Source organism: Trachypithecus francoisi, unplaced genomic scaffold (genome assembly GCF_009764315.1).
Source record: "Trachypithecus francoisi isolate TF-2019V2 unplaced genomic scaffold, Tfra_2.0 Contig01621, whole genome shotgun sequence".
Taxonomy (NCBI): Eukaryota; Metazoa; Chordata; class Mammalia; order Primates; family Cercopithecidae; genus Trachypithecus; species Trachypithecus francoisi.
The window spans coordinates 235,519-250,272 of NW_022681446.1; the positions used below are offsets into that span (position 1 = coordinate 235,519).

A 14,754-nucleotide genomic window follows, 5' to 3' on the forward strand; every position below is an offset into this window, starting at 1 on the left:
AGACTCAGTTCTTGCTCCATCTGCAAATCCAGAATCCCACCCCTTCTCTCCACCCCTCCTGATCCCCCGAACTCAGCCCTGTCACCTCTCATTAGGGCCACCATGAAGCAGCCCTCACTGCCACCTCTGCTCCTGCACAGCAGGTCCAGCCTGTCCTTTGCACAGATCTTGCCCCTGCCCTCATGAGGGCCCCAGGCCTATCCCCCTGTGGTGGGGGGAATCCTGTCCCCCAAATATTCCTGCCCTCCTGTGACCTCCAAATGTGACCCTGCTTGGAAATGGGATCTTTGCAGATGTGAAGACCACGACTGAGATGAGGCCCTGCTGGATTAGGGTGGGCCCTAGGGCCTACAGAAAAGGCCCCAGAGACACACAGAGGGGAGACGACCACGTAGAGACGGAGGCAGAGCGGGGAATGAGGCGTCTACAACCACGAAACACCGCAGCGGCTGGAAGAGATAGGAAGGACCCTCCCCCAGAGCCTCAGGAGTGGGCACAGCGTTGCTGACACCTTGATCTGAGGCTTCTCTCCTCCGGAACTGAGAGAGTACATTCACGCTGGCTTCAGCACTTGGCTTGTGGTCCCTTGCCGCGGCAGCCCCAGGAGCTCATATCTGCGCCCCCCCACCTCACGCCCGTCCCATTTGCTCCAGACACAAGATCCTGCCTCAGGACCCCGCACGTTCTATTCCCTATTCTGGGATCTCTTCCCAGGCATGTGCAAGGCCCACCCCTCACATCAGCAGACCACCACCACCTGGACAGAGGAGACTTCCTGGACCCCTATCCAAGCCAACACCACTCAGCTCTGACTATGGAGTGAACTGTAGTTCACCCTACCCTCTGCCCCTTCCTCCTGCCTCACTTTTCTCCATAGCATTTCTCATGGCACCTTCATCCTTTCCTGCGTGTCCCCTGCAAGGACAGGAGCCCCAGGAGGTCAGGGCAGGCGCAGGTTTCTGTTCACTGCTACCCTCTGGGTCCTGAGCACCGCGCCAGCCGCTGCCAGGCCTCCATGACCGTGTGTCAAGCAGATCGCCTGCATCAGCCCTGTTCAACACAGACTTTAGGGTACTGCTTCATCTCTGTGATTTTGTGGCTTCTTTATTTTTCCTTTCTAAGACAGCCTCTAGATTCAAGGTGCAATTAGTGTAGAAAAGCCTGTATAGTCTGTCTCAGGAATCCACAGAGCACATTCACATATTAAAGGCTCTGAGAATTGCTGCAAAAAAAGAAATCTGCTGAACTCTGGTTTAGGAAGCACTTACTGGAACACGGGATCCCGTCCCAGTGCCTGTCACAGCCCACAGAGCTGGTGCAGCTCCTACCTCCACGCTGAGGCCCTGCCTCTCCATCCAGGGACCTCCCCTTCCCCCAGGCCAGGCCAGCACAGCCCATATGAAGAGTTGCGGGGGATGGGGGGACTGCAGGCAGGGTCTTCCTGGGCCTCATTCCTCCACAGTTCCATCTCAGGGTGCACATGTGGAAGGACCGGCGAGTCAGCTGCTCCAGGCTGGCACTCATCTGCCACTCTGCCCACCTGGGAGCCCGGCTTGGAGGAGGGGTGCCCAAGGTAACTGGTGCTGCCAGGACCAGGGGGACTCCGGCTGAAACATTGTCAGGGTCTGGGAAAAATCTGGCACTGGATCATGATAAAAGCGGAATTCAGAGAATCCCTGAGCAGGAAGGACACGCCCCAGCAAGAGAAGTAGTTCCGAACCCCACTGCACCCGGCCACAGGCTCTGCAGGGCCTCATGGGCTTGGGAAGGCCCGGTCATGAGGCCCCGCCGCCCCACCCGGCACTAAGTAAGTGGCTCTCAGGGAAATCATAACATGATTAGCAGCTTCCGGCCAGTCTCTCACGGGCGTCAGCCTACTGCTCGCTCCTACACAAACACGGCAGGGCTCCCAGGTCCTGACATTGTTCTCCGTGGCCGGGTGTCCAGGTCACACGGAAGCAAGGAAATCTCCAGTGACTAGGGTTATGGGGACATCATTGGCTCAGGGGCCTCCCCTGTCCTTCCCCTGCCAGCAGGGGCTGGAGGGCGACAGAGAAAGGAGGAGGGGGCAAAGGGTGAGAAAAGGGAAGGCAGAGGCAGAGCCAAGCCCTGACCCACAGGGCCCTCTAAAGAGTGAGCGTCTGTTCTGCATGGGGGCGTGCACCCCACTGCCATCCTCCGGCTCTCAAGGACTCTCAAGGACAGCGGTGCCCTGGGCTGGGGAGCAGGGAGGACCCTGGTTGGGTACGGCCCCAATGCCCGCAGGCACACTGGCTAGGGAGACCGTGAGCAGCCACGCGTGACTCTCAGCTGACCCCACAGAGGGAGAGCCTCCCAGGGGCTGAGGGGCTTTGGCACCTGCAGGGACCCTGAGACTCCCACCCAACACAAGCCCCTGACCCCGCCAGCAGCTGCGCCCTGCCCTCCTTGCATGAGCCAGCAGAGATGGGAAGCGCACAACAGAGCTGGAACGTGGTGTCGGAAACGCTGGGCTCACCCGGGGCAGGAAGGCAGAGCCTCAGCTGAGCATGGGGAGGCGGGAAGAGACGTCCCAGAACCACCAAGCAGCAGGTAAGGCCCTGGGCTCCGTCACCAGAGAGCCCTGCCCACAAGCCCCTGCACCCAAGCCCTTGGCCAAGAGATGCCGTGACCGAGGTGCCCGATCACCATGTGTGCCACAGCCACGGTCACTGCTGCTAACAGGAGTCACCACAGGCCAAGCAGGCTTCACCCAGGCCTCCTCCTCTAAGAACAAGAGCTGGCATTGCTTGAGCGCTTACTGTATACAGGTACCAAGCAAAGGCTCCACATGAAGTGACTCATTTAATCCCAGGTTTTCAGGTGGACGTTGTCACACCCACGTCCTGGAGCTCGAGGCCTGATGGGGCCTCCGGCAAGGGGGCTGGTGGGAGCGGCTACCAGGTCTCAGAGCTCAGCAGGTACCTGGGGGAACTGAGCCCAGGACCGAGCCATGTTTTCCACTCTTGGCTGCCCGGACGGGCATCAGCATCCGGCCCATCAACAAACACTTGCTCCCCACGCTGGCTTAGGCCAGGCCAGGGTCCCCAAGGCCACCCATTCTGCCCTGCCAGGGCGCTCCTGTGGGATGCAGAGAAGCCCCCAGCCCAGGCTGGCCCAACAACCTCACACAGTGGCCCTGGGAGAGCAGCCGGTCCAGAGAGAGGCTGGCACGGGGCCCCCAGGCCTGCGGGTCCCAGGGTGCAGCCCATTCCCCTGAGAGGGGCAGCTTGAGGAAGGGCCTGCAGGCTTCCCTGCCTGGACTGGAGGCCTCGTGGCGGGGGAGGTCCAAAAGCCTTGGCCAGGCCGCCCACTGACCCTGACTCACTGCTCCCTCTCTGACGTTCCAGTGTCTGCCCCCCAGACACTCCTGCAGTCCCCAGCACCACCCCCCAGAACCCCGCTGGCCCTCATCTGCCCATCCTCACTTCTGCAGGCCTCGTCACACCCTGGCCACATGAGAAGCATCTGCTCACAGTCAGCCTCCCAGCCATGGGCTCCACGTGGGTGAGCACCCGCTGCCAGGGTCCTCCAACCCCCAGTACTCAGCAGCAGCTGAGCCAAAACCCAGCAAACAATTGAGTGACCAAATAAACGAATGACTCCGTGGCTAGCACAAGACACACCAGGAAGCACCCCTCCAACCCTTGGGGCTCAGGCATAGCCCGTGTGAACGCTGACTCCCACCCACCCACCGCCTCCCTCACTTGCTGGAACCCAGCCGTGGGGGTGAACAGAGTGGCCGGAGAAGCAGATTACAGGGCTTCCCGGGGCCATGAAAACAAGCAAATAAAAGTAGAACACACAAACAAGCAAATCCTGCGCTAAAAACGAATTTTTAAAAACAATAAGAAAAGCTCAAGTCCAGGATCCGTGTGGGGACTCTGCCGACGTGACAACCAGGACCCCCACCCTCCCCTGCCCCCCGCCCCCGGCCTCAGCCCAACTCCTCACGCAGCCCAGCCCAGGCTGCCCTGGTGAGGGTCTCAGCCAAGACGCCCTCCACCCCACTCTGGCCAGCAGAGCCCGGCCAGGGCAGAGCCACCATGTTCTCCTAAGGCCCCAGGGTCCCATATGCGGATGGCGGCCTAGGGCAGACAGAGCTGGCAGGACAGGCCCAAAGCTCACCTCGGGCCAGGATGGTGATGGAGACGGGCACACTCACTAGGCCCTGCTGGGACCATCGAGACCTGAGGTCCCCACAGCAGGTAGAGGCTGAAGCAGCCTCAGGGGACTGGCCTGGCCCCTGCCCTCAAGCCTGACTCTGAGATGATCACTGCTGATGGAGGTGAATACAAGGTGTACACAAGGATAGCCAGAGCCCAGCTCGGGGCTCAGAGGGGACGGCATCGGGGGAACACGGCCGTGCACACCTCTACCTGCAGTTGCCTTCCCTGCCCGGGCTCTCCGCCCCTGCCCCACCTAGGACCCCAGGCCCAGTGGCACCCCCAGCCCTGCCCCAGCCATCCATGCAGCTGGGCCTTCAAGTCCCCCTGGGAGCAAAAAGCCTGCTCTCCCCCCGATAAACCTGGGGACTTGAGCTGGCAGCCCCACTTCCCCTCCCCGCCCCCACCCTGCTCCAAGCTGCCCATTGTTTCACCCCATTATTAGAATCCCCTTGGGCAGGCCCCAGAATCCCTGCCTCAGAGTGGAAACTCAGGGGAACCTTGGCTTTGATGTTTGCCCCCTCCCCACTGAAAAGACCCCTTTGTTCCTCCCAGACGACAGGAGCAGAGAAACAGGGCACAGCTCAGGCGCCATCAGTGACAGTGGAGGCTGGGACCCCCTCCGAGGGGCGCCTGGCCAGCAACACCCTCCCTGCTGCCAGCAGAGGCCCCGTCGCCTCCTTCTTCCTTGTTACTCTCCTCCCTTCCTGGAGAAAATTATCCACTTCCTCTAATGGAAAAACATGGCCATCACCCCTTCTCTTCCCCTTTTCCTGCCGGAGCTCGAGCCAGGACGGGCAACTTCAGCCCCGGTTTGCAGTCTGCATGCTTCCTGTGTGAGAAGAGCCCCTGCGGCTCCAGGCAACTACCTGCCATAAAGACCCCTACAGCTGGGTTCTGCTCCTGTCACTGGAGTCCGGGGGAGCCCACTGCCCGTTAACCCTTGATGTGGGGAGTGTTGGCCGGACGTGGTGGCTCACACCTGTAATCCCAGCACTTTGGAAGGCCCAGGTGGAAAGATTGCTTGAGCCTAGGAGCTCAAGACCAGCCTGGGCGACATGGTGAGACCCTGTTTCTACAAAAAATACAATAATTATTCAGCGTGGTGGTGCACACCTGCAGTCTCAGCTACTCGGGAGGCTAAGGTGGGAGGATCGCTTGATCTCAGGATTTTGAGGCTACAGTGAGCTGTGATGGTGCCACTGCACTCCAGCCTGGTTGACAGAGTGAGACGCTGCCTCTAAAAAATAAACATAAGGCTGGGTGCAGTGGCTCAAGCCTGTAATCCCAGCACTTTGGGAGGCCGAGACGGGCGGATCACGAGGTCAGGAGATCGAGACCATCCTGGCTAACACGGTGAAACCCCATCTCTACTAAAAAAATACAAAAAACTAGCCGGGCGAGGTGGCGGGCGCCTGTAGTCCCAGCTACTCGGGAAGCTGAGGCAGGAGAATGGCATAAACCTGGGAGGCGGAGCTTGCAGTGAGCTGAGATCCGGCCACTGCACTCCAGCCTGGGCGACAGAGCGAGACTCTGTCTCAAAAAATAAATAAATAAATAAATAAACATAAAAAGTAAAAAACAAAAATAAAAATGTGGGGAGTGCGTGACTCTCAGCCACACTCCATGGCACAGCCTGTCCCTCACTGGCAGGATGCCACCTCAATGTTTTAGCAGAGACCAGCTTTATGGGACAGGGTCCCATGACCTCTGTGCCGACCCCTCCCAGCGGGGGACACTGACCCCTTTGCCCAGGCAGCTGCACCTGTGGGACTCCTGTTCCCACACCTGAAACTCTTCCCAAACACCTGTGTAGCTGTGAGCCCCAGTCCTTTCACAAAGCAGAGGCTTGAGAGCCGCCCGCTCAGCTCAGACCACCCAATTCCAGTCCTGGGCCCGCATCTCTGAGCCCCAGCACACCAGCACCTGCCTGGGTCAGGTTGTATGCAGCACCGGCCTCTCGAATTGTGCTGGTTACATACAGAGAGAGGAAGGAGCAGCTCCCTTGCACCCACTGAGGCTGAGGCCTGCCACCCGGCCCAGATTGGCCTTAGGAGAACATGGTATAGGGAAACGGGGCAGGGAGAGGGACTCAGGGAGCTGGGAGTGAGCGTGGTATGGCAGGTGAACCCCGAACTAGGCTCAGGGGTACATGAACCCACAGACACCAATGCGTGGCCCCAGGACACCCTCAGACACCCTGCCAATGGCAGGCTCCCATCCTCTGGCAGAGCCAGCAAAGTGGACTGACCCCACCCGGCCCCAGCTCTCTTTCCACAGCTCTGCCAACCTCGGCTGAGGTCGCTTTTGCAGCCTTTGGCAAGCGGCGTTGCTGAGCGAGTGGCCCCTGCGTCGCTCGTGTTGCCGCGGAAGGGCGACCCCCACCAGGCCAGGCGCCGATTCATGACTCTGCTGAGTCATCTGGGGTGGAGGTGGAGGGGAGGGCAGGGAGGCGCAGGCGGCACTCACCCGAGAGGCAGCCCTGCTCGCCGGGCTGCTGCGTCCACCCTCGGCAGCACCTGAGCACGGTCCGGGTCTCCGTGGTATACACCTGCCTGTAGCCCATGTAGTAGACAGTTCTAGAAAGAAAAAGAAGGGAAGTGCTTACCATCTCAGGACCAGCTGTATTTGGCTCTCACTCACCCCTGGGGCGACTGACTCTGCGTCAGCCGAGTTCCCAGCTGCACAGGCTGTGGAACCAAGGTTCTCGAGTGGGGTGGCTGATGCCAATGCCCAGCCAGGTTCCTCTGAATGAGGTGGCAGTATGGAGGCAGCAGGGGCTGTGCTGGAGCCAGCGACAGTGGCCTTGTGCTGCATGCAACCCGGGAACACACTACCCCACTGCCTCTGCCCGGCCCCTTCCCTCCCCACGGTGGTCCTGGCTCCAGGCTGGCATTGGGATGCGCATCTCACCGCTCACCTGGCTCTCAGTGCCTAGAGATCGCCTAGCCCTGGAGTCAGAATGGCTTCTGGGGTGAGCCAAGTGGGCCTGTGGTGCCCGGGGCTGGGTGGGCTGTGCCAGACAGGGGAGGTGCCAGTTCAGACTCCATATTCTCAGTCCACCAGTGAAGCAGATGGCCCCAGTAGGAGCCCCACACACAGGTGCCGTGGCCACTGACCCTACACCTAGGAGGACAAAGCTGAGCTGGGGAGACAGAGGGGACCTGGAGGAAGTGGTTATGGGGAACAGCAGGAGGACCTGTGTGGGCCCAGGTCAGAGAGGAGGTGCCATAGCGGGCAGGCAGGGAGGGCTTCCCCGGGGCAGTGTGGCCAGGGCAGCCTTGGTCCACAGGCTGGCTCCTGCTCGGATGGGACGGGCTGGGGCTGTCACTGAGGCTGAGCAGAAAATGGTAGGGCTTCCTGGGAGATGCCAGTGTCCTCCTGGGAATGGGCAGCCCAACCCGGCCAGTGTGAGAAGGTGCCCACAGCCAGACAGACCACAGCTACCCAGAGGACACGCCGTCCCTCTCCCCAAGTCCAGAGGCTGCCCCAGGCCACCAACACCGTGCAGCCCGCAAAGCCCGGTCACCTCGGGACACCCTGCGCCATGCCCTGCCCAGCCCCTGTCTCCACCCTGCTCCTGCAGGCATCACCAGCCCCCTGCATGGGAAGTCTTGGCAGAGCATTTGGCAAGGGACCTGCCTCTCCCACTCTGGGACTTGCCCTGAGCAGAGGGAGGGTGGGAGGTGGGGGCACCCCAGCCCACACAGCCCCAGCAAGCCTCCCACCATCACACCCCCGGCCTGGGGCTCCTAAGTCTCAATTCCTCCTTGCCTGGGACTCTTCCAACTCAAGCTACCCCCCACAGGTCACCAACCACCCACTCCATGCCCCCTAAAGTGAACAACCCTTGGAGAGGACTGGTGGGCCTGCAGACCCCGCAGCCCCTGTGACGACTGACCCCTCATTGCCCTGCAGCCACCACCAGCTCGCACAGGCTCCACTGCCACCAGAGAGCTCATTCATGCAGGGCTGGGGTCATCAGAGAAACGAGGCCTCTGCCACACGAGTGCCTACTCCTCTGCCTTCTGGAAGGTTCGCTGCCTCTCAAGGAAGCTCCTTTCCTGCTTCCTCAGAGCATGGGCCACATCAACCCCAGGACCTCCCCACCAATCCTGCCGTCCTTCCCCGGGGAGCCACCCTGACACCTGGGTCCTCACCCCTCCACCACACAAGCAGCCTCCACCCTCACTCTAGCAAGAACCAGCAAGACAGACGGCCACCTGTGCCACCTGCCCACCCGGACGCCCTGTCTCCCGCTGCTTGTTCTGCAGTGACTAATGTCCACACAAATTCAGGCCCACCCAGATGTGACCTTCCTTCTTGGAAATAAGGTCTTTGCTTCACCTGCAATCTAGTTAACATGAGGTCATTCACAGGGGATGGGAGGCCCCAATCCAGTGACTGGCGTCCTTATAAGAAGAGGGAAATTTGGACGCAGGCACAGGGGATGGCTGTGTGAAGAGGAAGGCAGAGACCGAAGTGGCGGCCACAAGCCAAGGCACTCCCAGACAGCTGGCAGCAGAAGCTGGGGGCTGTGACAGACGCCCCCTCAGAGCCCCTGCAGGGGTCCAGCCTGCCCGCACCTTGATCTCAGACTTCCGGCCTCTGGAGCTGGGAGAGAATAAAGTCCTGCTGCTTTGAAGCCACCTGGTTCATCAGGGCTGATTGCAGCAGTGGCAGGAGACTCTCACACAGCTCTCTGCGTGGCACATGCCCACGGGTCCCAGGGCTCTGAGGCCTTTGTGTTTGCAAGGACAACTGCTCACGTGGATGTACGCAGCGGGAGGATGGAGACAAAGGCAGAGAGGGACAGAGGCGAGGCAGACAGACACAGGAAGAGAAAACGAAGGAGTCGAAGATGCACCCGCCCCGGGCCTGCCCTGCAGCCTGCAGACCCCACAGCCAGCCACCCTCCCCCATCTCTGCCGCTGTCTGCAGGGGCGGTGACCAGGGGCCCAGCCAACAGCCTGGGATCAAGGGCCCTTGAGCCTCTGGGAGTGGCCGGAGCAGCCAGGCTGCCGTCTCTGGGTAACAAAACACCCCCAGCGTGCCGGGGCTGCTGCATGGGAGGCCGGAGGTGGGCCCTGGGAACCCTGACCCAACAAACAAGCAGGGCCAGGGGCCGGCGGGCGGCCGCTTCCCGGAAGCGTGGGCTCATGCACGCGCACTGCAGAGACGCTCTGGGAGCGCCTCCCAAACCCCGTCTTGGCAGGACATGAAACCACTTGCCCGGACAGAAACCGACCACCACAGTGAACAATATTTGGCAGAGCTGAGAGTGTTTGGGCCTGTGCATGGTAAATATTTATTCCCTCTCCCGGGCTGCAATGGTGCGGGGCTATGTGCTGCTTCCCCGGGCCACTGACCACCCCCTCCATCCCCCCGAAAGGGAAGGACCCTTCCTTCCCCTGCAGCCAGCACCAGCTCACGTGGGCTCCAATGCTGGGGAGCTGGTGCCCGCAGGGCGGGGGTCGTTGTGGAAATGAGGCCGCCCCTGGGTGCCCACTTCTCTGCCTTCTGGAGCTACCAGCTCACAGTGGAGGCCACGGCTCAGGGAGTGTGGGCCTGGCGGGAGGGACCCGAGCGGCAGCTCCACCCTCAGAGCCCCTCCCCCACCCCTTCCTTCTCAGGGACCTCGTTCCTCAGAGGGCGGGAGCCCCTTTACTCACAGGCCCCCCCGGCTGGGTTTGTCGAGGAAGTACCCACTGAGGGGGCTGAGAGCAAGACCCCTGAACACCCAGGCGCTCTCTCAGCTGTACTCACAGCCTCACTCCTCTGGGCCGGGCTGCAGCACCCATCACCCCACGGCCCTGCCCGAGGCTGGCAGCAGGCTCCACAGCCCTGAAGGCAGACGAGGGGCTGACGCCCGCTGCCCTTCTGACCGCAGCTACCACAACACAGCCACCTCGGGGCCAGCCCGGGGAGGGGGCTCATCTTACCCTCACCGCTGCTGTGAGCCAGGTGGGGAAACGGAGGCCACAGCAGGTTCCTACCCTACTGGGGCTCATCCAGCCTGCTGGCCTCTCCCCCCAGCACTCAAGAGAGGAGGCGTCTCCTTGTCTGTCCAGGACAGGACGGTGACCCTGCACCAGGCAAGCCAGGGTGCCCTCAGGCTGTGGGGTGCGCAGTTGCTGCCTCTCGCCCTCGGCTCTCAGCCACCCTGCACCCTGCTCCAACCAACTGGGAATTACCAGTGGAGAAGAATCGCTACAGAAAGAGAAGGCCAGAAGCCAAGTCTTCAGGGACATGGCCCTGACAATGAGGCCCCAACAACCTGGCACGGGCACCCCGCAGGCACGGGCACCCCGCAGGCACGGGCACCCCGCAGGCACGGGCACACCGCAGGCACGGGCACCCCGCAGGCACGGGCACACCGCAGGCACGGGCACACCGCAGGCACGGGCACCCCGCAGGCACGGGCACCCCGCAGGCACGGGCACCCCACAGGCACGGGCACACCGCAGGCACAGGCACACCGCAGGCAAAGCTGGACATCCAGAGCCACATGGTGCACTTCAGGCCTGGGCAGGGTGCCTGCTCCCAAGCCCCGCTGTGGCCTCACAGCCCGAGTCACCAGTCACCCAGCCATGTGATGGTGGAGGACTTGGTGGCAGTCTCGGCCAGCTGGCGAGGTGGCAGATGGAGGTGTGTAGAGGCTGAGGGGCGGGCGTGGTGCCCTGCCTGCCAGCACTCATGCTTGCTCCTCACTCCAGGGCCTGAGGAAGCCCAGGCCAGCCCCGACCCCTGCCCTGCTGGGGCTGTTCTGCACATGGGCACCCTAGTTCTGAGCCCCAGTCTGTGCCAGGCAGCCCAGAAAGGGTTAGGCTCTGACAGGCACGACCCCAGGCACAGGAGACACTGTCAGCTCAATCCAGGGGTGAGAAAAAGGTGGCAGAGGTCACCACGCTGGGGGTGGAGCCAGCGATGAAACCACGAGCCTCCCAGGACACCAGCTAACCCGAGTCACCCCTCAGTGCCACAGTGCTCTGGGGTCCTGCCTCAGCTGCCCCGGCCTGGGCTGCAATGCCAGAGGCCTGCTCGGCCCTCGCCCCTCTGTGCCCTCCTAAGGGCAGGCCGGGCCTCCTTCCCTGCATCTCCCCAGAATCCAGGGGCCTCGACGGCTCCGTGCCCCGGCTGAATGGTGGCCAAGCCAACGAGCGGCCCTGCCCATGCTGAGCCCAGTCACACATACCCAGGTGTCCGCTGCGTAGCAGAGCTGTCCCCCTGGGCGCAGGAAGAGTGGCCTGTGCCCACCTCCATGATGCCACCCAGAGCCCAGCTGGGATGCTGGGGTCCCCACCAGTTCCACAGCAAGTTGGGAATCTGGTCGTAAGCACTGGGGGCTCGAGGGCGACCAGGCAAGGGCTCAGGGTTAGGGACAGGGACTCCTGATGCCAGAGGAGGAGCAGCAACACTCTGAGAAAGGACAGGTGGGAGCCGGAGGTCGGGAGACAGGGCTGGCTCCTGGGAGGGATGAAGGGAGCAGGCCCCAGGCCGGTCTCCACCCAAAGTCTCGCTGTGTGGAGTGACGTCTGGACCAGGCATCTGAGGAGACTCCCCCAAGGTTGCACAGCTGGATTCAGCCCCCAGCGGCTTGGGAGGGGACACAAAGAGGAAACATGGGATTTGGGAGCACCCTGTGTGCACGAACAGCCCCAGGAGCATCCCAAAGGGACAGGGGCCCGGGCCGTGTGTTACCACTTCACTTGGGGCTGGTTCCAGTAAAGCACACGAGACGCCCATCCCCCCGGCACCAGGGTGGGAAGAGGCCTCTGGTTCCCCCAGGAGTGGGGGCCAGGCGAGAACAGAGTCCTCAGAGGTGGACCTCGGCCCCTCCCCAATGGCAAGCCTGGGACCTTGGGGCAGAATGGCCACCTTTCCGGAGGGAGCGTTGGCGAAGAGGCCCGGACACCCTGCATTGGGTAATGCCAGGAGGGGATACCCTGCCGGTGGCCCCCCCAGACAGGGGGACTTTGTCCACGGCTGCCCCCAGTGCCCTGCCAGGAGGCTGAGGAACTTGGTACATCAGCAACACTGCTCCCACCCTGCCTTGAGGCCAGCTGGAGACGGCAATGGAGACATCCCACCCCCATGGCAGGGGACACTGCCTCAGCTGGGCCACCAGGACTCTCTCCAGCCCTGCGCTCAGGTGGCTTCTGGCTGCTTCCAGAAACGGATCTCTTCCACCATGAGCTGCTGACGGGAGACCTGGCTGATGAGACCAAACTCCCACAGGTAAATCCACTGGCATCCACGCACACATTACATCCACAGGACGGGCCCGCGTCCGTGCACGCGTTACACCCACAGGACGGGCCAGCGTCTATGCAGGCGTTACACTCACAGGACGGGCCCGCGTCCACACACGGATGACAGTCAGGAGAGACTAAAAGCTACTATTTTGGGGAAAACAATGAGGGGAGCTTTCTTCTTCTTTTTGCTCAGGGCCAATGAACCTCAGCCCTCCCGAGATCTCTTGTTTAGGGGGCTCAGAGTTCCTGAACCTCAGCCCTCCTGAGATGTCTTGTTTGGGGGTCTCAGGGTCCCTGAACCTCAGCCCTCCTGCACTGGGCTGGGTCATCTGTCTGGGGGCTTGTCCTGCATGTTGCAGACGCTGAGCAGCATCCCTGCCTCAGCCTGCCTAGCTCACCTGTCACCAAACCTGACTCCACATCTCCACTGTCCCGGGGTAGCAAGACAGAACCGTCCCCGAGTGAAAACCACCATTATTGCTTAATGGTTCTTTTCTCCTCTACTCTGAACACATCTGAATTGCACAGCAAACACACACTGACTGGAAAGCTGCTGGGGCCCCTCGAGCGGGCACAGCAGATGCAGGTGTCCCACGTGGACCTCATGCCCACGAGAGCAGCACAGAGCAGGGCCTCAGCTCCTCCACAGATCCCAGGCTGAGAAGCCAAACCACACTCTTATCTGAGTACGCGTTCTTGCCTTCCCTCCCCCAGACACACGGAAACCCTCCACCTGACATGGGTGGCTGCCAGTTCCCCACACAACCCACTTTGCAGTGGGGCTGGCTCTGCAGAGCCTGAGACTATAAAACGGGAGAGGTATGCACAGGCACTCAAGTTCGGTGTTGAAATAAAATCTTGAGCAATAAAAAGTTTCATGTGTGTTTGGGAACAAGGCCCTAGGGCCAAGCAGCAGCAGTCTCCTGCCGCGCCCCTGGCAGGCTGAGACCACTCTCCCCCTCCTGCGTGGCCAGCATCCTCCTGGGCCAGGTGCTTGACTAAACAGGAGAGGGCTACAGCATCTGAGTAGCCCCATGGCAGCCTCACCCAGAGGGTGGGAGGGGCCTCAGGCTCAGATAAGGGCTTCAGGCAGGGAGTCCACGTGGCCCCGGGACCAGGACGGAGTCCCAGCCTCAGCTACCCAGCTCCCGGGTGGTCAGTGCTGCCCTTTATGTGAACTGAGCCCCTCCCCCAACATGGGACCCTGGGGCCCCTGCACCTACCTCCGCTCATGGCCCATGCACCACGACTGCCACCCGCAGCCGGCCTTCCACACTGGCACCGTGTGGCTGAAGGCTTGCACGCACGGCTGGCGGCGGCCCACCAGCGTCAGCTCCTGCTCAGCACACACGTGGGGCCTGGAACAGAGACACAGAGAGTCAGTGCCTCGGCCACCCCTAGCCGGCAGCACCCACCCCTCCTGCACCCCCAGCTTTGGGTGCCAGCTCATCTGGAGTGAGGTCCAGACCCATGGCCAGGCCTCCACAGCACAGTGCCCGTGCCAATGCCCCAGGCCGACCGTGGGTCCCAGGCTTGCGGGCACAGGAGCTCAGGGGAAAAGGCAAGATGACTGCCATATCCCAATGCATGGGCTACAGCGTGGCTCCTGGTCCTTCAAGACCTCAGGACACAACCACCAACGAGGCTGCCTCAACAGACAAGAACTGTAGCCTCAAGAGACCGTCACGCCTGGTCCAGAATCCAGGACCAAGCCCGGGCCCATCTGTCCTCTCCACCCCTGCCCTCCCTGCCTTGCTTCAGAGATGTCCCAAGGCCTGCTGCTGCTGGGCACACGGCTGAGCGGGAATTCGCCCGTCCTCCTCCTACTAACAGATACACTGTCCCCCTGAAACTCAAAAAGCCACGCTTTCATGTAACAGTGTCAAATATGGGATCAGAGACGGGTGTTTTAAAGCACTAGTGCATCTTGGAGGGCAGAACTCGTGATGAATGCACCCACCCCACCGACCGTCGGGCTCTAGGGACGCAAAGCATCACGCACTGGTTCTCAACGTGGGCTCCCCCGGCCAGGACCAGCAGCCCCTCCTGGGAACCTGCAGAAATGCACACTCCTGGGTGCCACCCTGGTCCACGGAATGCAGGATGCTGGGGGTGGGGCCCAGCATTCCTCGGGGAGGGAAGGATTGCGTGTGTTTGCCCAAGCCCACCAGGGGATGCCGGAGCACACTCAAGCTTGTAATCCCAGGCCTAGCGGTTTGTAGCAAGGTCTCATTGCCAGGCAGCCTGGGTTCGACTCTCAGCTCCCCACAGCCCGTCTTTAAGACATGCAGGTTACTGAGCCTCTGTCTCAGTGT

General features: G+C 61.7%; 1 protein-coding gene across 1 annotated transcript in view; it reads right to left on the bottom strand.

Annotated features, from left to right (window-relative positions):
- Window positions 1-14,754, bottom strand: part of MEGF6 (multiple EGF like domains 6) — a 119,044-nt gene that overhangs the window by 98,924 nt on the left and 5,366 nt on the right. Inside the window, 2 exon segments of the mRNA XM_033195807.1 lie at window positions 6,654-6,763; window positions 13,663-13,797. Of these exon segments, the coding sequence (XP_033051698.1) occupies window positions 6,654-6,763; window positions 13,663-13,797 (245 nt within the window).